Consider the following 15,771-nt stretch of genomic DNA (forward strand, 5'->3'; position numbering starts at 1 on the left):
TTGTAAAAAAAAACTAAGCGAATTTTCACATTGATTTAGTACGTGGTTTTTTCCAGTGTCGAAAATTTGAATTCACTTTTTAATATTGAAAAACGGAGTTGCAAAGAATGGAAAAACCCGTGTCATTTCCGAGAATAAACCAGGTTTTTTTTAGGAAGAATATTTTAAAATATTTTTCTCTCATTTTCTACAGTTAAAATTGGGATTCAATTGGCATTGATTTGAATGCCAATTCAAATTAATGGTCCATCTTCCAGCAGAAATGGCAATTTATATAAATATTAATTTCTCTTTTTAACTCGCATGCACATGTCATAATCTTTTTTTAATTGTTATTTTAACAGAATTTGCTTTAAGTGAATTTATAAAATTAAAAACATCGAATTCGACTTCTAACAAAATTCTGCATGATTAATAAAATGAATTTTTAGAAAAAGAATACATTAAAAATCATTACAATTAAATTAATGTAAATCAAGCTATTTAATTGTTACTTTTACTACGGCTGTCATATTGCATAGATTTATATCTCGATTCATATTGAAAATGTCCAGTTTTGTTTACCTTTAAAGTTCCCATTATTCCCCAAAATTCCTGGCTTTTTGTGCTATATCCAGTTTCTTTAATGCACACTTTAAATTATATCGATTAAACCGCGTATTACAAAATATGCCATGTGTTCCAGAATACAGCGATCAAATTCAAAAGGTAGGTAAAAGGCATCAAAAAGTTGAACACTTATCATAAAAGTTTCCAAAAACCACGTTCAAGGGTCGAAAATAGCAAAAACCGTATGCAGGTTTTGATGTCACACTGAAAAACAACTACAAAAGAACTACTAATTCGCTAGCTACAAAAAGATTTATTTGATTACTTATTACCAGTAGTTTTCAAAATGTCACTCATTGACGTCATTGCTCAGATTACAACGACGTAAGAACGAATCCGGAGGGTATAAGGCGATTCCAGGTTTACTTTTGACTGCTGAAGCGAAGACAATCATCGTTATGAGATCCTCCGGTACGAAAAAGTGGCAATAATTTAGGTAGGACAAACTACAACTGACCTCTACCTTGATAAGCTAGCATGTACATGTTGTTCACAATTTTCCCTCTCTCAAAGTGGGTTCTGACCCTATGTTCTATGGAGAATTTTCATTCCTTGATGTCTTTTATCACCCCATTGAATTTTTCGATCGAAATTTAAAACACCTTATATGCATTTCGAGCTGTGACCATTTTTTCAAACACACATTTCAAGTTATGCCCATTTTCTGAGATAAATACATTTTCAACTATTAGTTTAAATAACCTTATCAAGCCATGCATATTCTCTTAAATATGTCTTATGTTTAAGAAAATAAGCATGCCACACGCATTTCATGCTATGTTCATTTTTTAAAACGTGTATTTCAAACTTCTATGTCTATTTTCTTAAGCATGCGTTTCAAACTATGTCTATTTTCTCAAACATGCGTTTTAAGTTATATACATTTTTTTAAACATGCACTTCAAACTATGTCCATCTTCTTGAGCATGTTTTTTTTCAAGTCATGTTCATTTTCTTAAACATGCATTTCAAGCTACCGCAATTTTTTCAAGCATGCATTTCAAACTAAGTTCATTTTCTTAAACATGCACTTCAAACATACGTCAATTTTCTTAATTATGCTTTTTCAGATAAATCTAAAATGAAAAGTTACCTACAAAAACAAAAGAAGAAGTTAAATAGTTATTCTTACATGAATGAATTTTCATAAAAGCTTGATTTAATTTACAGAAACATCCAGGTCTCTTCATGAGTAAAGTAACTGTACAGCAAAACCCAATGATAGTTAGTGCCGGTGATGGTGAATATGAAGTTGGATGTAAACTGTTCAGCGGTGATCTTAAAGTTGACACTGACAACAACATTGATGTAAGGTAAGTACAAACTATTTTACAAATTTATCATTCTTTCGCTTGAGTGTAACAATAACTCATTCTCCTTGAGATAAAATTGAATGACGAGGTGACGTCCTGAGAAGCCTATGGCGGCCATCGGCTTTTCCAGCCTTACTTTTTAAATGAACCCCGAGAGTTCGTGGGTTCGAACCCTGCCGGCCGCTGAAAGTAAAATGGTGACTGATGCACGTTAAATCTGTCGAGTCGCAAAGTTTTCCATGTTCCCATAACAAATCAGTACCTCTGGGGTTACTGGATTGGAGATTGATCGTCCTCTGATTCAGGTCCAAATTACGATCTGTGGATGAATGAATGGATGTATATATGGGTCCGCTCTATAAACGGGTGTGACGTATGCGTGTGGCAGAAGTCGAATTATTGGTCATAGATGGCGGCACTGGAAAGCAAGAACAATCGCACCCCTCTGCCTTTACAGGCATACGAATGCATGCATGCATGAATAAATTAGTGGCTTGAAGTAATTTAAGCGCGCCATCTTATTGCATTAAGCGTCTGACAAAAAATCCAGAAAAATTTTAAAAGCTACCACGCAATATTTCTGACAATCTACTAAAGTTGAGCTTTTGCTTTCCTTTTTTTCCCTTCTTTTTTTAATAGTCTGTCAAAAAAAAGTTCTATCATCGGCAGTTTATAAATAAATAAAAAATAAATCGAAAAACAGAAATTGAAAGTTTGAAAATGAGTTTTTATTAATTTACAATAAAAATGATTCATTTTGTCTAAACTTCATGATTGCGAGATGGTTTTTAAGTAAGATCGTTATTATACATCCAATGAATTAGGATATTTGGGTTTCCGACAAATAAGATTAATTTGCAATTTGCCATCAAACAAGTTTGTGAAACGAAATTTAAACAAGTGTAATTGATTTTCAATTTACTGATTGATTATTTAATATTTGTTTCAGTGGATCGCACCAGAAGGGTCCTATGATGACATCACCGTCACCGGGACCTGAAGTTAAACTTCGTATTTATGACTTTGAAAACGATGTTTTTGTTGAAACTGTTCGATTAGGCCAAGTCGTTGAATTGGAAATAACAATAAGAGACGGAAGTAAGTTAATATTATTTTTAAAAATTTTGTTTGTGTATAATCGAAAAAGCGTCTGAAGGTTACACATATTTCCCACTCTCCATCTTTCACCTTCTCCCTTACTATGGTTTCGTTAAATGTTGCTTTTCCCCCACGGCAGTACATTTCAATAAGAAGTTGGAATATACTAAATAGACGTGGGAGAAAAAAAGCGAGATTTACCAAAACCATTGTGTAGGAAAGGGTAAAAGCGTATGGAGTGGAGAAATCGTGCAACCCTGAAACGCCCATTTTATTTATAGAATGCCTATTTACTTAAATATAGAATATTTATTTAAAATTCTTCATTGTTAATAACAACTTGAAAAGAAGATAAGTTATTATTATGATTCTTTTCGATGAAGTTAAAATGTGACTACATAAACATTTTATCATAAGTATTTATCTAAGAGACTTGAGACATTGTTATGAAACAAATATATAAATACAGTCAGCACTCTCTAGTACGACCGTCTTTACATCGACCTTTACATTATAACGTTCGATACTTTAAATCTCGTTTTCGTAATGTTATTTTAACGCCTATTTGAACGTTTGCAATAAGCTGTTCATTTCAATACCTCGACAAATATTTTTTTTTTTTTTTTCAATTCCCGATAATGCCACTTGAAAACAAAAAAGTTAAGCATTTTTGTGATCTTCGAACGTATGCCTTTTAACTCTTTATAAGGCCGTTTTTTTTCTAGTAATGTTAAATTAAAATATTTTCGGAGTTTTTCGATTAATAAAAAGAAATTCATTCAGCTTATTAATTAAAATTAATTAACTTTTCAAGTTCCTTTTTTTGGTGGGCAGTTGGGGTGCATTTACAGAACTTTACCGATTGTAAAGAAGTGGCCATAAACTTGAACTTTTGTGCTTATAAATAATCCAATTTAAATTCCTTGTTTATAACAACAAATAAACTTAGTGAAAAAAGATAAAATGAACGAACGTATAGCGCTCAACAAGATAGAGATTCCCAGTGTTAGCTTCTTTTTTTTAACACCGCGCAAACCTTTACTGTCGTCCGTACTTATGTCGTCCATATTTATGTAGGGACCTTTATAGACTTTTTTCCTGAAATTATCAGAAGGTGGCGGACAAATCATGAATGGGCAAAATGCTTCCCATCAATGCTTAAAAATTAACAAAATTGGGGGGAAGTACTGGATGCTGGATATTGGTGGGAGTTCGGTATTTGGCGCGAAGCGCTACCAACTGATTCGTCTATACTAGGTAATCATGTACTTGCAAGTCATGAAGTTTACGAAACATAAGCTTGGGTAAAGGATGGGAAGTATACTTCCCACGACCAACGGTTAAAGAAAAGGAGTTCATGCAATATTTTAGGTTTAACAAGTGGCGTTGTGATAAATTATTTTATCACTTTTCAGTATAGCATGGTTAAGTCAAAACTTGCCTATCAGCCATTAGTTATGAGTAAATATTTAGATTACAGTGGTACACTCATGTTATGTTAATACACTCATGTACAGTGGTACGACCTCATGTTATAACGTCTGTTTTCGCATCAACAGCAGGGATTGTTATATAAAGAGTCTACTGTAGCTCACTCTTAGAAATATCGGTTCTACTTTGAACTAAATTACCTGTACCTTGAATCATAACATGATTCCAATTTTCAGCCTTAATTAAGGTGTGAAGTTGAAGCATATTTCCGATCCAGCTGAAACAAATCATCTCTATTAGATAGATTATCTCTATTATTAGAATTTGTAGATAACAAATTATCTACAAATTTGAACCATAATATGGTTCAAATTTGCTACAATCTTAATTAAGATGTTAAATTACATCATGTTTCCGTTTCAGTTGGACTAAAATGTCTGTATAATGAACCATAATATGGTTCAAATGGGCTAAAACCTTATTTATAGTGATAAATTAAAGCATGTCTCTTTTTTAGTTGAACCAGAGAATTGTATAATCAAGGTTCAGAAATACAGTAATATGGCTCACTTAAGCACCATCAATTTGCATCAAATCTAATTTGAACTATATTATGGTTCAAAATTTCTAAAAGTATATAAAAATCTGTATTTGGATATGAAATTATGTTGTTGATAATTTTCCCTTACACCAAAGTGGTAGATAAAAAATTAAATATTCAGAGATTTTAGTGCTATTGTATCGCCATTTTTCTCTCTATTATCTAGTTGCCAACCTATTATCTACTTGCTCTTTAATCGATAATTTTGTTAAAAGGGTAGTGAAAGTATAATTAAAATTAGAACAAGCAGTCATTTTTTTAACAATATTAAAACTTTGAGCATAACTGCATAATTATTAGAGCTTTCATACGCATGATTTAATTGTCTTTTTGTAATGATGCCAACAAGTTTTTTTGCATTAATGAAGCAAAAAAGTTTTAACCTTTCTTTTCTACCATTTGGGAAAAGGGTGTTGTTCTAGGTTTTTCAGATCTGCACACTTTTTGATTCCATCAACTTCAACACCATAATCAGAAATAAAGAATTATAAGAGTAAGAAAAAATCAGGCTAACCTAAGCATTAATAAAAAAGTTGTAGAATAAGATCAAATATAGAAAACAGACGATAATTTTGGAACTTCTTTTTATAAGGAGCTTTTTATTTTCTCTAGCGCGCATCTTCTGTTTTTACATACTATTAGTTTAAATTAAAGTATTTTTATGTTCTTTTTTATGATTAACTTATTTATAATTACTGTCCTGCTGGTGATTTTAATATAAATATGAATACTGAAAAAAGGGAAAAAAATTTTGACATCTTAAGAAACGGATACTGGCAGGTACTAAAAACCAATCTACTCCATTTGACAAGAGGAAAAACATCAATTGATGCAGTGTTTGCAACCCAGGACTTAAAATGTTATAACGTTTATGAAAGTTTCTCTAGGCAAAAAAAATGACCAATGGGTAGCCAGTTATCGTAATAATGTAATGACAACTATCTTTCTTATGTAATTAATTGTTCTTATAATCTTATTAGAAATTATTTTCATTGTTTATTATTTTTTGTTTTTTTACTGAGCTATTTGATGAATTAAGCTTCAAACAAAAATCATTGTTACATTTTATGTAGCGTTAATATTTATCGTTTCCTTTACAGGAAAATATCAAGGTAGCGTTTCGGATTGTGATGCATACAATAACAACGGTACGCGATTTCCCGTTGTAAGGAACTTGTGAGTACCTCTTTTAGTAATAGTTTGATTTTGTGGAGAATGTATATGCTATTTAAAATACATATTCTAGGAGTAATGACAAAGTTGAATGTAATAGAGAGAAATGGATTTCAAAAGATATCTATGCAATAGCGAAAATGGAATAATATCATGCATTACTAGAATTTAGCCCTGACGCATCACTCTTCTGTCACTTGTCTATGGATTTAAACAATTGAAAGGGGCATATCAAATGTCTATATTTACAGTGCTTCGAAAAAATGGACCACCCTGAATAGCTCAATCTTAATGGTTTGAGGGGATGACCTGAAATATGCTAATTAATTAGTGCAGACGATATTTTAAATTACGAAATCAGACACAAAAACCATACCTTTTTTTTACGGATTCGGATTTCTGACCCGCGAAATGTAGGGGTTAGCCGCAATCTGGAAAATATGGTCTCCATAGTTTGGCCAGGACAGCAATCCAAAGTTTGGACTTCTTAATATCGATTTTACTTTTTGCGTATTTCGCCATATCTGGAGATTCTTTAAGGCGAGTTGAAACATTTTAGCACACTATTATAAAATTCGTTTTACCAAAGATAATTCCATGTGAAGAGTAAATTTTGGTAAATATTTATTATTTTATTACATAATAGTCGAAAAAATTTTGAATTTTAAGGTATACAATTTCTAAGTAAAATTAAATATTAAAAAAACATGAATACTTTCTAAAATTTATTTTTTGAAGGGAATCATTCAGGGGAATCAGGGGAATTCAGGGAAAGAAGGGAATCATTAAGGGGCCCAAACTTTGGATTGCTCTCTTGACCAAACTACGAGGACCATATTTCCCTGATTGTAGCTACCTCCTTTATTTTAGAGATCAGAAATCCAAATCCGTCCTAAAAAAAGGTATTTTTATTCAGAGAAACTACGTTCTTAGATTTGATTTCGGAACTTTAAATATCGTCGTCTGATGCATTAATTAATTAGCACATTTGAGGTCTCCCTCTTGAACTGTTAAGTCCTTGAACGTGAAGATCCGATCATTCGAACAAAAGTTATTTGTAGGATCCTTTTTTTGCGCACTGTATAAAGAATAAAATATTTGCGAAATCTATTCAATTTTAAAAATGAATTATTTCCCGTTATTGACCCAATTTCACATTTATAATTTCAAACATTAGTCTTTTTACAATAAAATTACAATATTTGCAATAAAATATTAAATATGAATAAAATAATTGAAATACATCATATCGTATGTCTATGCACAATCATAAAATTATTTTTACAGTTTAGAAACTTTAACATCTATAAAAACTTAAAAATTAATTAATCTCCTTTATTGATCTGATCTTAGGTTTATAAATGTAAACATTAATTTTTGCAGTGAAATATTTAACATCTATGCAATGTCTACCTTAGTTACTATCTCGTTAAATGAAGTGCATCATACTGTATGTCTATATATACACATAAAAATCTGATAAAAAATATTTTAATATCCATGCAATTTTAAGAAAGAAATATTCTTTATTTCACATCGTGCAACCCTGATTATTATTATCACTGCTTACGATTAATTATGCATCTATGCATAGGTTTTTTTAAAAGAAAAATATATTATAATATCAAATCATATTTTGATATCGTTTTCAAAAAAATAAAATTTCCTTAAGCCTTATTTTAGAACGTGTATGTTTATTTTTTTTTATCCTTCACAAATGCTTATGAATATGAATATGAAAGTCCTTATTTTTTATTCATTTGTAAAATTCAAAATCATTAAATTTTTTTTATTTTGATATATTTCATTTTGTTTTAAGAATGATAGTTTAAAGTAATAATTTATTGCAAGTAGAAAACAATTCTTCGATTCTGCAGAATTCTTCTGTAAAAAAATAAAATCTCATCAATCTTCATAGCGTGAATTCTTATCTTTTTTCTCCTTGACAAATGTTTATGAATATGAAAGTCCTTATTTTTTATTCATTTTTAAAATTCAAAATTATCACATTTTTCTTATTTTGATATATTTAATTTTGTTTTAAGAATGATAGTTTAAAGTAATAATTTATAGCAAGTAAAAGACAATTTTTCGATTCTGCAGAATTCTTCCGCAGAAAAATAAACTCTCATCAATCTTTATAGCGTGAATTCTTATCTATTTTCACATTGTTTTTGAATACGAAAAATCACTATTTTGTCAATTTCATTAAAATTTTACTCATTTCGGTTTATTTCATTTTATTTTAAGAATGATAGTTTACAGGGAAAACAAAAGTATAATTTATAGCATGCGGAAGATGATTCTGTCATAATAGTATTTCATAAGGAATTAATGAACCATTCAAGAAATGAAATATGCTCCTTTCAAATAAAAGTATTCTTCATATCACAAGCTTTTAAAAATAGCTCCAGAACGAAAAGAATTCAGGTAAAAGAAATAAACAAACAACTCACGCGAGTTTTCAAAAATTTATGAAAATAGTACAATTGTGAATTTTTATGAAACGAAATATTGTTTTGCGTCATGTGTTTGACATTCTTTGACGTTCGATTTCTGCACGCAAAGCTTAGAATAAATTCGAAAAGCCAAATGCTTTCAAAAAAATATTTTTTTTACACATATACAATTCAATGAATGCGAAAAATAAAATAATGAAATCATTTTTACGCTTTATCCTTTTAGGTATATTTAGGATTAAATTGAATTTAGAAATAGTACTGGCTAAAAATAGTACTAATACCCAGGTACTGATAAATGGAAGGGCTTTTGGGCATATTCCCTGGATTCTAACTTGTAAGGGACCCCCAAATGAGAGATTCTGTGTTGGTTTGAGAAACTTTTCCTGGTATTACTTTTAATACAATACGTCATACAAAAATACCTAAATCTTAATATAATCTTATAATTAAGACATAAATCTTATGCACAACAAATAATAAAGCTAGAAGCAGGATGTACAGACAAACAAAACTCAAATACCAAGACAAAACTAATTTGCGGGCCCTTTTAAAAAGTCTAATTTTTGTATTTTGTAAACTTTCAAAACGTCAATATATCAGAATATTCATTTCGTGTTTATCTTAACTAAAAACAAAATATTTCTTTTATATTTTTATTAATACGTACTATATGAAATGTGAAGAATTCTTTCACCAAAATTGTGGAACATTTGAAACAAGCATAAACCTATATGAAGACCAAGGGGAGGGGGACGGTTTATGTCCATGAAAGTTGATTCTGAAAAAGACGAGTTTCAATGTTAGAGAATATACAGGAGCAAGAATTTGATTCAAATCTTAAAAATAAAAATATACACTACAGTTGTTTAGATCTCCTCCCCATACAAAATTTCTATTTCCCATACAAAATTTATAATTTCCGATGTTGAATTTATTTATTTATTTATTATTATTTTTTTTAATTAATTTTGTTTTTTGAAAATTGGGTTGGATGAGTACCGTTTTTTTTTTCCAAAATTCCTCCCCAATCAATAAACACCTACTCACTAACATTCCACTCGTCTTCTTCACTATACTTTTCTTTGTTCTCCTTGTTTTTCCTCCAGAACGGCCCCATCTTCACAGTGTAATAACTCTTGGGGAGAACAGATTTTCCACTTTATTGACTGGACAACATTTAGTAACCATCTAAATGCAACAGACAGCGATCTAAACGCTTCGAGAAAAATCTAAATTTTCGAGATCAAAGTTCGAGTTATGAAATCAGCGATCAAAGTTTTCGAGAAAAATGGTAATAAATCGATACCCCCCCCACCCTTTATCTTCATATCTAACAAATTTCAAAAAAAAAAAAAAAAAAAAAATCAATTTTTATAATGAATTTCAATTGGGCCCTCAACTGTCACGGAATCAGGGCCACGGGATGATTATCCCCATCTTCTCAACCTTACCCAGTCGAGTATGGCCGTGCAGACCAAAAACATTTTATATAACAAATAAAATACTCTGGATTTTGTTTTAGAAAGTCTCCTGAGACCGTAAACGGTCTTCCAAACAGTATTCAAATTAGTAAATAAACAAAAAAGCAAAATATTTCGTCAATTATCTTCCAAAATCTCTCTTAATTCGTTTTCTTTGTCAAGTTTTAAGTAAAGATTAGTCTTGCAACAACACTCATTTACTACTATGAATACCCATTTTACTACGATTCATTAATTGAATTTTTTTTTTCCTCTTGTGATATGTCAATCTTCATTTGCTTCCTCTGAAGCATTTTCGCCCTCGGTTAAAATGCTTCCCATTCAATGTAAATGACGTCATGACACACCCACCATTTTATTATGAGCAATGAATGGTTGGAAATATGTACGGGATGTTTTCGTGTGATAATTACTACTTTTTAAAAATTTTTAATGTTCTTTAAATATGTTTTTTTTTATTTCAATCTAGAAAAGATTTTTTTCATTGGTATTTACAATGTTTCCAAAAATTTAAATTAGATTTTTTTTTTAAAGCTGCTGGAAAGGTTTATTTTTCGTTCATCTTTTATGTAATATTTCAAAAGGTTTTCGAATAAGTTATTATATATTATCATATATTACAGTTATGATTTTTGCGTAGATATATATATATAAGTTCAAAATGTAGCATGAAAACATGGAAAAGAATTACAGAACAATGGGGAAAAAAAGGGGGGAAGGAAAGAAAAATAATAATAAAAATAAAAATAATAAGAAACTGGGAAAAAAAATCCGAAAAAAGAGAAGAAGAAAAATAAAAATCTGTAAAATAAAATATATAAACTTTTCGTCAGCTCACACGATTAGATCCGTAAAAAGGAGTGCTTTCAAATATTGCATCAGTATAGCCAAAGCAAAATATGCAATAGTGTGAAGAGCGCTCAAAAAAAACTTTTACAAACATTTTCACACTATTGTATTGATATATTTTGCTTTGGCTATATTGATACAATATTAGAAAGCTCTCCTCGGATTCATGTGAGCTGATAAAAATTATTATATCTTTATTTCCGGATATTATTATCTTAAATATCTTTTATTTTCCGGATTTATGTATGCATATATATATATAAGTTATATAAGTTCAAAATGAAGAATAAAACAAAGAGAAATTAAAGACACATGAAAAAAGGGGGAAATAATAAGTAATAAGTAAAAAAATAACAAGCAACAGTTCAAAAAAAAAAGAAGAAAAAAAGAAAAAAGGGATAAAATTTTATTTAAAAAACCGAAAACAAAGCCGGAAAAAAAGATATAATCTTTTCATCAGCCCACACGATTATATCCGTAAAACAGAGTGCTTTCTGATATTGTATCAATCAAGCCAAAGCTAAATATATTAGTACAATAGTGTGAGGAGCACTCAAAAATTTTTTTTATAAAAATTACAACAAATAAAATAGAACACAAAAAGTAAAAATAAGTCAAAATAACATGTAAAAACAGAAAATAAAATAAAATAAAAAAAAAACCCAGTAAAAATGTACTATAAAGCGAGTAGCGAAATCAGATCAACTTACATGGACGGAAATTTTTCAAGAATGATTTAAAAATGTTTTCGCAGAAAGATTGCCAGATTACAAAATATGAAAACATAAGCTCAAATTGAGTGTAACAAGAGGGTTAAAAACGGTAAATTGAGTGTAACAAGAGGGTTAAAAACCCTCTTGTTACACTCAATTTACTCCCGCTACTCACTTTATAGTACATTTTTACTGTTTTTTCTTTTTCTTTTATTTTATTTTCTGTTTTTACATGTTATTTTTACTTATTTTTACTTTTTGTGTTCTATTTTATTTGTTGTAATTTTTATAAAAAATTTTTTTGAGTGCTCCTCACACTATTGTATTAATATATTTAGCTTTGGCTTTATTGATACAATATCAGAAAGCACTCTGTTTTACGGATATAATCGTGTGGGCTGATGAAAAGATTATATCTTTTTTTCCATCTTTTTTTTCCGGTTTTTTAAATAAAATTTTATCCCCCCCCCCTTTTTTTTTTCCTTCTTCTTTTTTTTTAAACTGTTGCTTGTTATTTTTTTACTTATTACTTTTTATTTTCCCCTTTTTTCATATGTCTTTAATTTCTCTTTGTTTTATTCTTCATTTTGAACTTATCTAATGGGTTCTGTTTACTTGCAGCTTAAGCGCAATAAATGAAACTTATTGTTTTTCTTAACTTTCTTCGTGTTTTCTTGTATTTATGTATATATATATATATATATATATATATATATATATATATATATATATATATATATATATATATATATATATAAATATATAATGCAATTTAAGAGGCTAATTCAATACTCAATTAGCTAAAACAATGAAAACCTAAGAAAAATTTGACGAAAAATATTTTAAGATTAAATAAAAAAAAGTTATTGCCTCATAAGAGAGCTAAAAGAATAGGCACTTTTTGGTCTCTTATAAGGTAATAGTTTATTTTATATTTCATATAAAATATTTTTCTTCATAAATATATATATTTCTTAATTTTCTTCGTATATATATACATATATATATACATATATATATATGGGCGAATCTCAGGAATCATTAACCTATATGTTTTCAAACTTTTCTTATAAACATATAATATAATAAGCTAAAATTAATTCTAATAAAATTACAGGAATAACTATGCATTACTAACTTAAAGATACGTACGATGCAGTTTTGATCTCGAGTAACTTGCTTTTGGCTTTCATTTCTTACTTCAATCCTACATTTGACAACTTTTCATGAGTGTCCCTTAGAGTGTTTAACATTCTTTTTTTTTTCAATATGTATTCTGTTTAAAAAAAACTGAAAATCACTAAAAGCATAATTTAGTAGCTCATCTGTACTATCATCTTTCCTTGAATGATATTTTTCTTGAATATTGACGTTTGCAAACACTTAAAGTTTGTCGCCAAATTTTGGCACGTCAAACCGTAACCATCGAAAATTGAAAGAAAAAAAGGTATACAATAAAATTCTGCGAGTTTTATGTTAGTGATATTCCAAAAGCTTATTTAAAGTAAAACAAACTTGTATCATTATTATAGATAAATATTTTTATTTGCAGTAATTATAAATTAATCGAATTTATCACAAACTGTCATTCGGTGAGGTAACAGTTACGATGTCAAGACCGTAATCAGACGCAGATCTAAAAAGTAAATGTTAAAATCAATCAAAATTTTGATCACACGTTTGTCATTACCTAATTTATTTTCTGTGTTGTGTGCATCGCATTGCGTTGCAGGATTAATTAACCTCAGGATTAATTAATTGAATTTAGCATATCAGAACCTAATTTTTTCCCTATGTTTTACTAATTGAAGATATTTTTTGACTGAAAATAATTAAAGTAAGCCTTTTCATACATTTTATAACAATTTAACTTAATATAAAATTTTTTAATCATCTTTGAATCACAAAAAAAAGGAGTCGACAGTCTACTAACAAAATTTTCCAAATAAGTAATTTATTAAGTGAAATAAGAGTTTCATGACTTTGAACAAAAATTCTTATGTGTCGAACACGGCCCGACATAGAAACAAACTACAAGTTTATAATCTCGAGCTGAGTATTGCTTTTACCTGTATATGGCCAACTCTTTGACGCAGAATTCTTATTAAACATATTTTTCAGTATTTTGCATTTATTTAGGCCAAAATAAGTTAAAAATATCATGTTTAGCATTTTAATAATTTATGATTATAAAATACAGCCTGAAACACTGGCGTCTTTTTCTGCGTTAAAAGTAAAATCTTCCAAACACGGCTCACTTCCAAAAAATAATTTTCCAAATTTGCATTTAAGAGGAACGGTTATTCATTGTTGAAATTTATTTATTTTACCAAATTAATTATTGATAAATTTTTGAATCTGATTGAAAAAAGACTTTTTTAAAAAAATTTTAAATTTTTTTTAATTTAAATAAATTTTTGTTATTAATTTTTTTTTTTAATAAAAAATTTATTTTTTTGGATTTTATATTTTGGAATAAATATAAGTCCGATAATCTAATATGATTTTTTAGTAGACTGTTTTTTAAAATTAAAAAACACCAAAATATATTTTTGCTCGTATTTATAGGGAGTCAGAAAAAATTATTAAAAAGGGACACCGGTGACCTATCTGCGTCAAAGTGTTAATGTGATAATGACATCACTTGGAAATAATAATTTTTCAAATTTGCATCTAAAAGAAACTGTTATTCATTGTTGAAATTTATTTGTTTTATTAAATCAACTAGCCGCCTAAGGCGGCCAGCTGTCCGCCACGCTGAAGGTTTTCACAAATAAAGTTTTTTAAAACATAGCAGGAAATCTGAAGATTAGTGGACAATTAAAGTGTTCCTGTCCAGCAATTTTGTCTTCATATCCAGTTCTGCTGCAGATGTGTTATAGCTCTTGAGGATGCTTGAAATTATATAGCTACAACGCTTAAGAAAAAAAAACTAAAATGCTAAATACATGAAAAGAACACGAAAACGAATAACTTTTTTATGGTATCAATTTCTATTTCTATATAATTTTTTATGATATCAAATTCTATTTCTATATCTGTTACGTCAAGCACTCAGGTATTATAATTTGATCTAGTTGTGCTTGTATAATTTTGATCTAGTTGCGCTTTCTACGTCATTTTGTTAACATCGTTTGGTTTGTTATTTAACATCGTTTGGTTTGTTATTTCTAAGTTAACTTTCAAAAAAATTGGCTGGCATCAGCATTTTTATTCTTTAAGTTGTTTATTTTTTCTTTTGGAATTCGTTCCTTTTTAGCGAAATGTTTTTCAACCTAATCGAATTCTTTGCCGACTGTTCTCTGTATATATAAAGAAAATAAAGTAAATATTTTTAAAGTGTTGTGAAAAGAATTTTTAGTTGTACAAAGTACTACAATATCGCTATAAAAATTATCGTCTTCGCCTAAGAAAAAAAAAATAGAGCGTGGAAAGAAGAAGAAAAACTTATTATAACAATTATAAACAGCGACAAATATATCAAAGCGAAGCGTTCTATTTACGTATCGAATATGTTGCCACATTTTTAATACAAAGGTTAAACTTTTCTCCACTTTAATAAATATAAACTAATGCGAACTTTACAATTAAATTATTAATTCCTTCGTATATTATTGGTTTAAGTTGTCGAAAATTAATATTTCAATTGTGAGGTTCGCATTAGCATACATTTATAAGAGTGGAGAAAAGTATATGCATTTTTAATAGTTTTTTGAATATGGCTCTTTGAAGACGAAAAAGCAGACGAAAAGCATAGACTTACAAAATGACTGATAACTAAATAACTAATCAAAATTTTTGAAAAAGAAAAAAAATACTTCTTCATTATGTCAAAACACAATTATGGGCCGAGTTTCGTGCCCGGGCGAGGCTTCTGGGGCGATATATTGTGATTACAGACACACACACACACACACACACACACACACACAGCCGCGTTTATTATTATGTATAGATTATTGATAAATTTTTTAATCTGATTTTTTAAAAAAACTAAATTTTTTTTCAATTTTTTAAAAGATTTTTTTTAATTAAATTTAA

At 28.9% G+C, this 15,771-nt stretch overlaps 1 protein-coding gene across 1 annotated transcript in view; it reads left to right on the forward strand.

The window, feature by feature from the left end:
* LOC107443610 (uncharacterized) overlaps positions 1 to 15,771 on the forward strand; it is a 214,997-nt gene that overhangs the window by 14,961 nt on the left and 184,265 nt on the right. Inside the window, exons 5-7 of the mRNA XM_016057535.4 lie at positions 1,780 to 1,922; positions 2,872 to 3,020; positions 6,153 to 6,228. Coding sequence (XP_015913021.3) covers positions 1,780 to 1,922; positions 2,872 to 3,020; positions 6,153 to 6,228 — 368 coding nt within the window. The remainder of the gene's footprint in view (positions 1 to 1,779; positions 1,923 to 2,871; positions 3,021 to 6,152; positions 6,229 to 15,771) is intronic.

The sequence above is a fragment of the Parasteatoda tepidariorum genome, chromosome 10 (assembly GCF_982258835.1).
Source record: "Parasteatoda tepidariorum strain Cologne lab strain chromosome 10, Ptep-v5.0, whole genome shotgun sequence".
Classification (NCBI taxonomy): domain Eukaryota; kingdom Metazoa; phylum Arthropoda; class Arachnida; order Araneae; family Theridiidae; genus Parasteatoda; species Parasteatoda tepidariorum.